The 13,156-nt window shown below is 37.5% G+C and overlaps 1 protein-coding gene across 4 annotated transcripts in view; it reads right to left on the bottom strand.

The window, feature by feature from the left end:
* Positions 1 to 13,156, bottom strand: part of ATXN7L1 (ataxin 7 like 1) — a 115,178-nt gene that overhangs the window by 14,443 nt on the left and 87,579 nt on the right. For all 4 annotated transcript variants that reach the window (XM_064702862.1, XM_064702861.1, XM_064702860.1 and 1 more), the window contains 4 exons: positions 10,049 to 10,332; positions 5,128 to 5,210; positions 4,020 to 4,276; positions 1,261 to 1,453 (listed from right to left, as the gene is read on the bottom strand). In XM_064702862.1, coding sequence (XP_064558932.1) covers positions 1,261 to 1,453; positions 4,020 to 4,276; positions 5,128 to 5,210; positions 10,049 to 10,332 — 817 coding nt within the window. The remainder of the gene's footprint in view (positions 1 to 1,260; positions 1,454 to 4,019; positions 4,277 to 5,127; positions 5,211 to 10,048; positions 10,333 to 13,156) is intronic.

The raw sequence follows: 13,156 nt of genomic DNA, 5'->3' as shown, positions 1-13,156 counted from the left end.
AATACAAAATTCAGCAATTTAGCATGATCTGGAGGTGATTTACATGATCTTTTCTGTCTTCACACTGACACAGACCAAGAACAGGTTTCACTACCAGTAACTGCTTCAGTTGAGAGATGCTAAGATCTCAGAGAACAGATGAGTCAGTGGGCTTGCCTAGAACTGGGATCCTAAACCAAAATGGCTATTGACAGCCACGCCTCACTGCTGAGGCATGCACAAGAACTGGCTGCACTTAGATTATTTTTTGAATTGTGTGGGCACCCATGCAGTGAAGCTTTAGTTTTTAATTCATAGAGAAGCAGCCAGGAATACCTAAGTAGCATACAATAGTAGCAAGGAAACAGGAGGTTTCTGCATATCACAGTATTATGTGGACTACAGTAATTCACATTTTCTCTGTAAGAACCAAATGCAGGATTTTGTCTGACAGTCATTTAATGTTTGGGTCATGGTGTCTGACAGTAACAAGGTCTCCTTTGCTCTAAGGAATACAAACAATGCTACCAGTTATCACAATGTTTGTTTTATTCTGCATATCATATGGAAAACACATAAATGTATTCCTTGGCTCAATTTTTATGAGAAACAGCTTCTAAGAATTTCAAGAGTTCTCCCACTGCTTCTTGGTTTGAACAGTATAAACAAATTCACACTGCAGAGATAATACCGCAAAGCAGCTTTTACTACTTACAATGAAATTTCTCACTAACACAGGAGAAAGACAAAACCAGCTGCTCAAACTCATACTTGAGCCACCACCAGAGCCTTTCCATTTTGAGATAAATGAAGCAATAGTTTCTAAATCCACATACACTCACATAAATGACATTTAATTACTGCTTTAAACCAGACTACAGAAATCAATGGAGCACTGTACTAGCCTTCTGTCACCAACTGCAAGGTACAGATTTGTAGGAGCTGCAACCAAGAGAATATCTGCTTACATCACATTTAAAGCAATGCAACTTTCCTCAGTTTAGCAGAACTACACCCAATTTGAGGTCTACCGAGAGGAAAATCTAAAAAGAGAGCTTCTGATTTTCTGCTGTCCATCCTGTGTATCATGTGTACTGACCAGTGGTCTCCTCCTACCTTATTCCATCCTTACCCTTTTCTGTTAAATGTATTTTTTCTCTTTAGAACAGTTTTCAGAATGTAAGGTTTTCATTCCTTACCTTCTTATTAAATTTCTTATTTGTTCTGCTCTCCCTAATTATGCAAGAACAATGGCAAGGCATGCCAGAGACTGACACATACCCCAAGAGGTCTGGGATGGTGTCCAGAAAAGTGACAGTCTAATTTCTCAGATTCTTCAGCTCCATCCGCTTCTCCTTCATCACTGGACAATCTGCTTGTGACGTCTCCTCCCATGGAAGGCAGTGGCAGCTCTGGTACGTACCCACTGTGGTTTGAAGAACTGGTGCTGTTTATGCTATTTGCAGATGAAGGTCTAGAAGGAGAATATATACATTTAAATCATCAGTGTTCAAAGGCTCTATAAACCTACCTGCTGGCATCAAGCATCAAAGTAAATGATGCCAGAAATGATCAATGTAAACAAGGGCAGTAAAAGACACTGAAGAGCTGGCATTTTATCTTGTCAGAAATGTACTGTGGGGTTGTGTCCTGGTTTGAGAAGGAAGTGAGGTTTTTGGGATGCGGTGGTCACACCAATAGGTGCTCAGATTTGAATATTGGCACCTGGTGTGGCCACTGAGGACATGGATACGCCTCTGAGAACACAGGGGGTTGAAAGCAGGGAACTCCCAGGGGGAAACACAGGAGATCTCAACTGTGTTTTCAGGGAAAGCCTATTGTACAAGAGGGACTCCTCTCCTCTTGATGAACTGGGAATTGATTATCTAGAGGGTGGGGATGGACTGAGAGTTGGTGATCTGAGGGGTGGTAAGTGAATTGAGAATCCAAGGTTTTGTACTACTGTGATGTACTGGAAATTTGGTGAGGGGGGGAGGAATGTTTTTGGAATGTTTTCATTCTGAGTTCTGTGTGTGTTTCTTTTTATATATAGTTGTAGGTTAATAAAGTTTTTCTTCTTTATTCCTAAGTTGGAGCATGCTTTGCTCTATTCCTGGTCACATCTCACAGCAGACACCAGAGAGAATACATTTTCCTGGGGGCACTGGCATTGTGCCAGCGTCAAACCGTGGCAGGTTGTCACCAAGTTCATATAAACAGAAGCATGCTTCTATTGCTTGAAATTTTAAATTTGTCATGAAGTTGGATTTCAGATCATGAGAGACAAAGTGTATTTAAAACACAAATAAAAATCAGGTATAAAAAATCTTGTTACACTGAACCATTACTCTGCTACTTGATTAATCCCAAGGGTCCAATTACAAAAATTCTACTAAAATCAATGTACTAAATATAAGAATGTTTAGCTGACCATCCTCTACAGGTAGATTACTGAGAGCAGTAACTGGGAGAGCTCCTCACAGCATGTAGGTTTTCTTTACCTTTGTCTAAAATGCAATGAAACAAAGAAGGAATATCTTTGCACCACAGGGTATGATGGTGCCTTGCCTTCAAAAGCGGTTTGAAAACAGATTAGATTAGAAGTGGGGGTGGAAAAGCTTCTCAATTACAGTCTGTACAACCACGTATGTATTGAGAGCTCTGAGGCTGAGAAGATGTCCACACTGGGCAAAATCTGTAGATGATCTTCTTCAGCCTCATGAGTTCCTGCTCTCAGGACAGAGCAGCCCCCAAGCAGCAGCAGCAGCAGCAGAGCCCCAGGCTCGCTGGCCAACACAGAGAGGCCACAAGGCTTCCGTGGCTGCTCTGAAACGGGCAGGACAGCCCAACACAGGCAGAAACAGAAATGCAGACTACACACACAGTGTCTGACTGCTAAAATCCTCCTCCTCCTCGAGTACTGCTACCTCTGCAGTTTCTGCAGCTGACTCTCATGGAATTGCACTACAGTTTTGCTACTTTGACTGTTACACCTACTGAACCCCATTTCTACCTGTCTGTCTGTGCTGCTCTCTGTGTAAGGTCGCTGCTTTTACAAGAATTAGGCAGAGAAGCACCAATTCATCTGTGGGTATTCTTTCACTGTCTTTTCACTCAAACCCTGCAAGGCCCATCTCTGCCACCGCAGGAATGAAACTGCATTCAGACTTGGTGGCCACAGAGAAAGCATTGGAAACATCTGTCTGACACAGCAAATATAAGAAGTATCTCTTTCATACTTCATAAGGACTATCATAGTAGGAAATAGGGACTATCGTAGTAGGACGGTCCCAAAATGAGCACCCAGTCTTCACCAAGGTTTTTGCAAAGAAATGAATGATAAAAAAATATGAAGATCAAAAAAGTCAACTAATTTAGCCCTATGCACTCCAGCCAAAATTAGTACCAAAAAAATCCCACAAATAAACAAAACATATGGGAAGTTTTCAGAGGATAATTAGAATTCAATAGATCAAATACCTCACACTGTTTTTTGCAAAAGGATGCCTTCAGAAGTTTTCATTGTCCTTCTGAAGAATGTTTTTGTCCTTTCTAAGAAAAATCTTCAAAACAAGGGAAGACATACTATGGATAGTTTCATATCAATAGCTTTAAATCAACACTAAATTACAGCATAATGGGAAAAGTATTTCTGGAGAAAAATTCTATATAAATGTACAGAATTTTACCACTAATACTTACACTGATTCATGTAAACAGATTTTTCTTCTCAGTTGTGACCAAATGACTTGAATATAATATTTCCTAATTATAACTACCATTGTAGTGAAAAAATGCAGCTAGTCTGAGATTCTGAGCCAAGGGTAGACACTATTCCTTTCCCCATTCCCAATTAGATCACAGGCTACCATGGACAGAGTTCAGCTAACATAAGCTAGCAGAAATTCTTATATTAGTATGTTTTATTGTGTAATAGCCTAAAGAAGTATTAAATACTTATAAAATGAGCTGTATGAATGTCTAAGAAATTTCTTACAGCACTTTCAGAATGCAACATTGCACACTGGAGAACTGCTTACCTTGGAAGTACAGAATTTGGTGGTCTAGATTTTGCAGGAGATGTTACTTTAGATTCTTGCCCAGAGTTCACTGAGGATCCTGACAGAGAGTCTTGTGCTGGTGTGGGCTGGCTCTGATAGCTTTCCCTTGCAGATGGTGGATGCTCTTTGTCTTTTGCAACTTCTTTTTCCCTGGATCGAGCTTTGTGTTCAGCTAGAAGGATGTCAAACTGTTTTTTACGGCCTGGAACTGCTCGTCGATGATTAAGTGAATGAGTCTAAAAATAGGGTGGTTAAAAAGCATTTGTGTGTGCATGACATTGTTTATGAGTCCTCTACACTTCTGATACAGCACTACTCTAAAAGATAAAATCTACTTCAAACAACTTTAGCCACAGTTATGGAAATAAAGCTGCTATTCCACATTATCTTTGATAACTTATAAAGTCATTCTTAAGAAATGCCAACATCAAGGCTAAAATTACTTTTTGCAACAATTTTTATATAATAGAGACTATTGACTTACCTTTTTCAAGATGGAAAATAGAATTGCAGTAATTTAAAGATATTAAGAAAATCATTGTAGCTTTTAACTTACAATGAAAAACTGATTTCATTGGATTGAAAAACATGAATAGATTTTAAAGCAAATTTAGCTGATGATCTCTACTGACAGGCAGCACATACACATACAAATGTTCATTAGAAATGTCTCACATTGCAGCTACTTTTTGATGCAGGAGTTATTACTATCACAAGGGCAGCCTCCAAGTAATTTATTATACAAAAATATGGTAATTTTTTTACTAAAAAGTGACTATACTTTAACATTGTTGCACACATGAACCAAAAAAGAAGCATTTAAAATAACACTTGGGCTTCTACATGAAACGTTAATGCTTTTTGCATAATAAAATGACATGAAAAAAATCTTTTTAGAAATATCAGTGGAATAATGCAGATGCTCTGATTCAAAGAAACAGAATTACACAAAAGAATTACCTGAAGACAGCGCCTGAATACCATACCCATTGTCTGTAAGACAGGAGCAGGTATGACCTCTCAAACTACTGTGGTAGGATTTAAACTATAACAAAGCATCTGATATTTTATCTTCTAAGAAAAATACCTTGCAGGTGAGTGATCTTGTGCAAGGTTTCTTTGTTTCAGGATCCAGTACTCCACAGTGCTTATTTGGGTCAAATTCTCTTTCTGTTTAGTGGGAGAATGGGAAATGAGAAAAAAAATAGATTATTATAGAAGTTTTAACCAGAGTAGCTTATAATTTTTGCCTGTTAGAATTTGGTTTAATCAGGCTCAACCTGAACCACTGATCCCAACCCCAGCATCCCATAACAGTGCTATGTGCATCACTCATAGAGTTGTGTATTTTTTTGCCCTTGCATGTTTAAAACCATTTAGAGCAGGATTTCAGCCAAAGACTTCATGGAAATTAGTCTGCTTACAGTGGAGTGGCCCAAACAAAGGACCAATCCAATTCCCTGTGACTTCAGTTCCCTCTCTGACTCTGCCTGCCTCTGAGGCTATAAAATACAGCATTTGCAGCTCTGGCTCCAGAGCTGGGCTAAGACACAAATGGCATCACAAGTGCTTTAAACAACATTTCTCTGACATACTTAGAAACTCTAGAAAACAACCCATAGTTGATTACTGGTGGCATTTTAAAAATAAAATTTATCTAAATCTGTCCCCTAAATCTTTATAAAAATCACATGTATGTTAGTTTTTACTTCCCCATGTGAAGGGAGAAATGGAATTTAAAGTTTGCAGAGATTATGAGAAAAGGCATTTACATGAGTTCTACTCATGATTAACATTAAAAGGGCATTAATATTTAATATGCCGTATCTGTAGATTTAATTTCATTAATAATTTACTATTTCTATACCACAGATAGCATCATTTCCCTTAGGTTATGTGAATATAATTTTAGGGTTTGCATTAAAAATTGTAACAAAACTATGGACACACACTTTTTAGTTTATGCCATCAAAATCCTTTACCATTACCTTCACAGACCTTGACAAATTACGGTGTAATTGGCAGATAGGTTTGCTTTTGTTTGGTAGGGGAATACAAACTATTTGCCAAATGCTGTTTTAATATACAGTGGTGTTACATTCAGATACAATAAACATCCTGTACTCAAATACAACATTTAATCAGAGGATTTAAAAATTCTTTTAAACAAACAAATGGGAGCCAAGAGGAAAACAGTGATTCACAGCTATGTTACAATGCTATGACAGCACTACAGCAAGGAGAACAGCTAGAATAAGAAAAGTAAGGAGAAGTAGCTTATGTTGGACACCAACTAGCTTCCAGATACCACAATTTCTAGCAGTTTTATGTATTCTGCTATCTAGACTTAAAAATGCTTATGCAAACATTCAATGGTTATATTATTAACCTATTAGCAGAACCATACAAAAAAGGGAGCTGGGAAAAGACAGCTGGCATAGTTTTTTATTTGTGAAATCTAGAAAGGAACTGAAATATGTTATAGGCAGTTGTAGTTCCTTTGGCATTTACAACACAACAGAAACACAAAAATAGCAGTGTGTGACTCAATATAATAACTAATTTTTTTTACTTAATAGAAGAAAACACATGTTCATGAACTAAAGGAGCTAGTTGCTCCTGGGGTTTGAGTGTAAGATGTTCCTATTACAGTTTCCTGAATGACCCACCTAAAACCTTCAATGCAAATTGAAAAACACAAACTAAGGAGACAAAAAGGACTAATAAATATGCCTTCAAATGAAAAGTCCTGAAGACAATTATAAGGCTATGGAATGTGTTCTGAAAGTTACCAAGCAAGGACTGTTTTGGACCAAGAGGGAAACACTTAAAAAATTAAAAGTGGTCCAGATTGGTACTTGTCAGTAAGTGGCCCAACTGACTAAGACTTGTAGGACTGATTACAGCAAAGTCAGTTATTAGGAAAACATATCCAGATAAAAATCAACATAAGGAGTTGTAAGAGGAAAGAGTGGAAGTCTCTGCCATTGACTGAACAACAAAATAATATTGTTTCCCTGAGAAACAGAAAATACTGAACAAACAGGAAACCACTTCTCCTGGCTGAAGCATTTATGGCTGCTCTGGAGAATCCATGAGCATCTAATTGCGAGCTACAGCCATGCCTGGTTTGGTCAGCACACTACATGAAACTTACCACCTTATCAGTAACAAAATGCAGCTTCTGCCCACTGTTAGGAAATGTGGAGTGTGGCAAGGCCCAGAGCCCTGTGCACAGGCACAGCTTGAGAAAGCTGCTTTTCTGGAATGGATTCCACTTCTTCACGTTCAGTGGACAAAGTGAAGAACATTTGTTATAACCTCACCAAGAGAAGAACGAGGGGCAAGACTGAACTGTCAGAAACTTCTGTTTGCAACAGAACAGTTTTTCTTGGCGTACACTGGGCATTTGCATTCTTTAACATCACCCCAAAGAGAACAAGAACTAAGGAAAATTTAGAAAAAAAAATTTTTTTTTTGCAGTTGCTACTAGGAAACACTGATCCACTTATGCTGGGCAGCTACAGACTGTCTTTTGTGGTTCCACAAGCCGTTTCCTCTCTCTCAACAAGGACAGTGCTCCTGAAAAGAGGGCAGGTTCATTCATCACACAAACAACCACCAGCTCTCAGCAAAGAAAAAAAAACAACTTCTATCACAGTCAGGGAAATGGTGTGAGAGACAGTAGAGGTTGCTAAAAAGGGAAGGAAACAGATGCAAACTGCCCAAACTTATTAAGGAGCTTCAAAAATTAACGTCTGTACAGCTCAAGGGTAGCAGATTGAGGGAAACCTAAATCCCTTGGCTGCAGTTTCATCCTTTTCATGTGAAATGAATGAAATTATGGGATAACTCAAATAATCATCTCATTGACCTTCCAAGATCTTTTTATCAGCCTTTGCACAGTCCTGTATAATAATGGAGAGAAATACATCATAGTGACACACAATCTACAGGCAATTCATCTCCAGGGCTCTCAGGACTTCTACGATTTGAATAATCCCTAAATTATTGCATTGCTGCATCAATACTCAAGGCAGTAGGAGTAAGACTGAACAGATCACAAATCTGATCATGACAGAGATGCTGTAAAAAAAAGTCTCAGTTCTGTGTATTTGTTAACCATACAGAAGTAAACACATGCCTATCCAGGTGCTCAATCAGTCCTGTGCAGAAATTTCCACCATGTTCCCTAGCCTAGAAGACACTGCAAGTCAGAGCTTAGAGAAAGAACAGTGCCAGAGCCACCTACACAGTAAAGCCAGCAAGCTGTAGGAAGGCCCTACAGAACTGATTCTTCTTTATGAACACATTTCTGCAAGCACTTGCACAAAAATGTACAAATATCACCCGCAGCCCTGCAGTGGTAAGTGGCGACATGAGGAAAACCACTAACAGTTTAAATTGCTCAAGAAGGAATTTTGAATTGATTAACTTAATTAGTTAAATTTAGCATCTAACCCATTATGAGAAATAATAGGTTAAAATGAATCAATATTCTAAATTAACTGTAAAATATATACAGTTTTTATTAGAATAATATATTGGATCTTAAAATGTGAAATGTAAGGGTTAGAGCCTAATCTTAAGCTACCCTCTTGTAACATTTTTTCATGTTGTGAAAAGCTATAAATGAACAATGATTGTGTTTTCTTATATGCCACCTTCAACTAGTTAAGAAAGCAATCAGTGTACTGCATCCTTTCAGGCAATGGCATTGTTCCATGCCCCACACAGCCCTAGCTAACACCTCACACTGGTCTGAAATCCAGCCAAGGTAGCAGCACCATAGGCTAACTGCCAAATCTGAGAAAATGAACAAAATAAACCTGATATTCAGGCAAAAAATAGGACACACTCATTAACTGGAAATGAAAGCATTTATCTTGTACAACTTATATGGGTTCATAACTAGAGCACATTTAGAAATCACGTGAACTAACTTGGTGCCAAAGTGACGATCTAATGCGGATCATGCTGCCATTAGCAGAATTAGCCTTTCAGTACACACAAGAAGTTCCTGCCCGAGTCACAAAGTACTGCCAGCTGATGAATAGACCCTGCACAGCTTCTTCAGCTGTAAATTTGAGTCAGTTACTTTTGCTTTAAAAAAACATTAAAATAAGAACCCTCAAAACACTTTGTTTCCCTTCATTCAGAGCAAAAATCTGTTTTCTGCATTCAGAGCAAAAATCTGTTTTCTGCTTTTCTCCTTGCTGCCCAGCAGCTGACATGGGTCACCTCTAGGGAACTCCACCGAAAATAATTCTTCCTCCCAGTGGACAACAACCTTTCTAACAGCCTCTGCCCTCCCACAGTGTGGTGTTCTGTGCTTTGGTGGCAGGTCTGAGCAGGGACCCACATCCTCAAAACTACCCTGCCTAAGGCCATCCAGGGCATTTCCCATTTAATGTCATTTTCTCAACTCCACTGTCCTGTCTTCCTGGGTAAGATAAAGATCCTCATGCTAGAAACATTGCCACTCATATGGGAATTGCAGAGGGAGGGGGCTGAAAGGAAATGATGGCTTTTAAAACTTCCCCAGCATTTCCCATATCTCCTTAAGAATTTCCTCATATCTAAAACTAAAAAAAAGAGTTTTTAAAAAAATAATGACTTGGAGGATAAACCAATGTCTTAAACCTGTTCAACTTGATCATGACTAAACTAAAGTCACCCAACCAAGGCACATTTCCCTTTGTTGTAAACAGACTCAAATCCCATAATGGCTTAAAGAAGTTTTCTGCCTTTCTGTTTTAATGAATTTACTTCCTTAAAAATTTATTTGGCCTGTTGACCAGTAATTTCAAGCTAAACAGAATGTGTACTTTAAAAATACTTTACACATGCTAAGAGTGTGAAAGCCTTCATTTTCATACATGCAACCCAGCATCTTAGAGCAAAAAAATCAAACCAAACCCTGCATTTTATTAGCTGCATTATGAGCTATAGAAGCATGAACAAAGAAAAACAGACTGCCACAAAAGGTGAATGACAACATCACGTACCTGAAAGTCTTTTGTAAGGCTTGTTACTGCTTTTAGTGCCATTTTGGTGTTTCTTGTCTATTGATGGAGCTACAATTCCTTTGCCGTTCAGAATCTTTTCTGGTGATGGTGGCACTGACTTGGATGTCAAACCAGATTTAACCAAAGTTGGAGCAGGTATGGTGGATGAAGAAGTTGAGGAGGAAGTGATGGTGGTAGTGGTTGCAGAATTCATTTTAACATTGGCACCATCTGCCTTCACTAGGTTAGGAATTTTCTCTAGACTGACTACTGGAACAGGAACACTGCAAGATCAAAGGAAAACATTCATGTGGTATTTTCTGCACCAAAGATTTACAGTTACTTAATCCCTTTCCACAGATACAAAAATTTCAATGCAAGTGACACAGCATCTTAAGACCAGACTAAAATGAAATACTTGGTACCAGTATTGACTATTTTTGTTCAATCAAGCATTTACAAAGCCAGGCATCTGTAAATCCCAGCAATGAAGAGAATTATGAAAATGAACCTCTGTATTTTTTTTAAGATCCAATCCTCTACTATTCACAAGCAAAATCAGTATTTGGTACCAAGCAAAACATACTCCTTACAAATACAATCTCATGCCTTTAACACAAGCACATACCAGATATGTGTATGCTGTACTAAACTCACCATGATAACGAAGCAGTTTGCTAATAATATTAATATTTTTAAACAAATACAAAAATAATTCATTTGCTCAGATGTGTCTAAATGACATACAAGTTCTGGAAACAAGGAGAAAAGAGATTTTAAGCATAGAAATATTAATAGCTGTCCCTTTAAAAGTATTAAAATCCTTGATGACTTGAGCAATACTACAATGTATTTTAATAAAATCTTAAGGACTTAAAAAATCTCAATATAGTTATTAACTTATTTGGCCCTCTTCAGAGTAAAGTTTGCAGTAACTAACTTACTCTAACTTAACTACCACCATTTCAGATTTGTGACACTAATAAATGCTACCTTCTCAATTTGGCAGCAAAACAGATTGAGACAAATTATTTTCAGCTGCAACAGTATTTTAACATTTCTATCTCCACGAGGAAATATCCAGTGATATTATCTACTCAACAACTTCAAAACTGGATATCTTGTGACCACGAGTTAATATATAAGTTATATACCCCTCCCTACTGAAACAAACCCAAATAAAAAATATAACATAACGCATATGTTATATTAGGAAATATAATATGTTATAACAATATAATAATATGCATATGTTATATTAGGGAAATCTCCCCATTCACAGCTCACACAATTTCAGTCTTTTGTGTCTGAAAAATGGCTGCACCTTTGCTGCACCTTTCTACAGAAGGAATGTTTACAGCTGTGCAGTTTTCACAATCAGAAAAAGATGACTTTGAGATGGCATTCTCCATGGGACACACTTTGGAAACACCAATGCAGGGTTGAAGATTACTAAACTCTTGACTTTCCTGGGCTCCTACAAACCTCTGTTTCTCGGTAGCTGCTGAAGACGATAAACCTTATTCTAAGAGTATTTTAACATAGGAAAATGTACCAGCATTGATATAAACAATAAGTACACACAACTGTGAGGAAGATTTAGACACCAAGACATCTTCTGGAGCTGAAATTAAATTATATAAAACTCTTGTGTCCTGTGGCATTATAAACATAGCAGTTAGTCAGAATACAGATGCAACTGCAGTAATGTGTAGAGCACTGGCCAGTAATTAAGCAAAAAATGTACTTTATTCACAAAATCAGAAATGAATGCAAACATGTAGCTATTGAAAGGGAGGGTTTGATTCTCTCCTTTTTTAAACTGCTCTGAATTTATTAAATGGCAGGCAAAAATTTTAACACCTCAGCAAAGGAATGATTTTGTTTTTGTCTTTAAACAGATGGCAATTACATTATCTGAAAATAGGAGAATTTTATATTAAGTAGTTTTACTATACATAAACTATATAAAAACACATGAGCAAATCTTCATGCCCAGTTTCTAAGAACTATCTTAATTCAAAATACTGATATTCAGGGGAAAAAAATCAAGTGTATGATGTGGTTTAGTGGTGAAATATTGTTAATAAAAATGGACAGAGTTTCTTTGTTTTGCAGTGTTCAGAATCTCAGATCCTAAGGCACATATGGCTGGATCACTGTGATAATGAAAAATGCCCAGGGGAGGGAATATTTTTGCTTCATTTTGTTACAGATCAACAAGTCAGCCTTCATTATGCATTTCATTGTAGTGTAGAAGAAAAAATAAAAATACTCCTGATGCCTTAGCTTTAGCTTTCATATTTTTTAGATTCTGTACTGCCTTAGTGTGTGACTCTGAACTTCATAATAAGCAATAGCAAGTTCTCTTCACAGTTCAATTAGACAAAACAATCCTTTTCTAGCCTGAGAACCAAGGACACCATTGCAGCTTCAGGCCCAAAAAGCACAAAAATCAGCAAATTGGGGAGAGAAATCTGGGAGGATGGGAGTGCATAACCTGAACCTGTAATTGGACAATTGAGCTCAATATGTAAATGGACCAAAACTTCTAGAAGTGTGAAAACTCATGACTGTTGCCCATTTTGGGTGTAGCCTTGGCTGGGCTTTTGTGCTGCCCAGGGTGTATCCTCTGAAGGCCTTTCAATAAATACCGACTTTATTCCTTTAACTCTGCCTAGCCTCTTTAGGCATCACTCCACTACCTGTGGGTACACACATTCTATAGGATTTCTGGCACTCTATAGTAAATTATTTATGATTTCAGAAGCTACAGATTATAATTTCTCTCTCTTTTACTGCATTGAACGGTGAGGACCTCTAGTTTAGACTTAGCATAACATACAAAGAGTAATTTATTACCAAATGGGAAAATGGAAGGTCCACAGGACCAGTGACTGGAGTAAACTATCATGGTCTCAAAAAGTAAATAAATCACAAATGTTCATATTTATATTTGGTAGTTAGAAATAATTATTTTCCCAAACAGAGTTTTTTGAGTAAAAAATTGAGGGTTTATTTCAAAGTTTTTTAGAAAAAGAAAAAACCCCAGGTTTTTAGTTTTATTTACTGTATTTTAAAAGCAGTTTTCTAACAATAAGATTGTTT

The sequence above is a fragment of the Zonotrichia leucophrys genome, chromosome 1A (assembly GCF_028769735.1).
Source record: "Zonotrichia leucophrys gambelii isolate GWCS_2022_RI chromosome 1A, RI_Zleu_2.0, whole genome shotgun sequence".
NCBI lineage: Eukaryota > Metazoa > Chordata > Aves > Passeriformes > Passerellidae > Zonotrichia > Zonotrichia leucophrys.
Note: the sequence above shows the minus strand (reverse complement) of the source record. Positions and strands in the feature narration are given on the sequence as shown.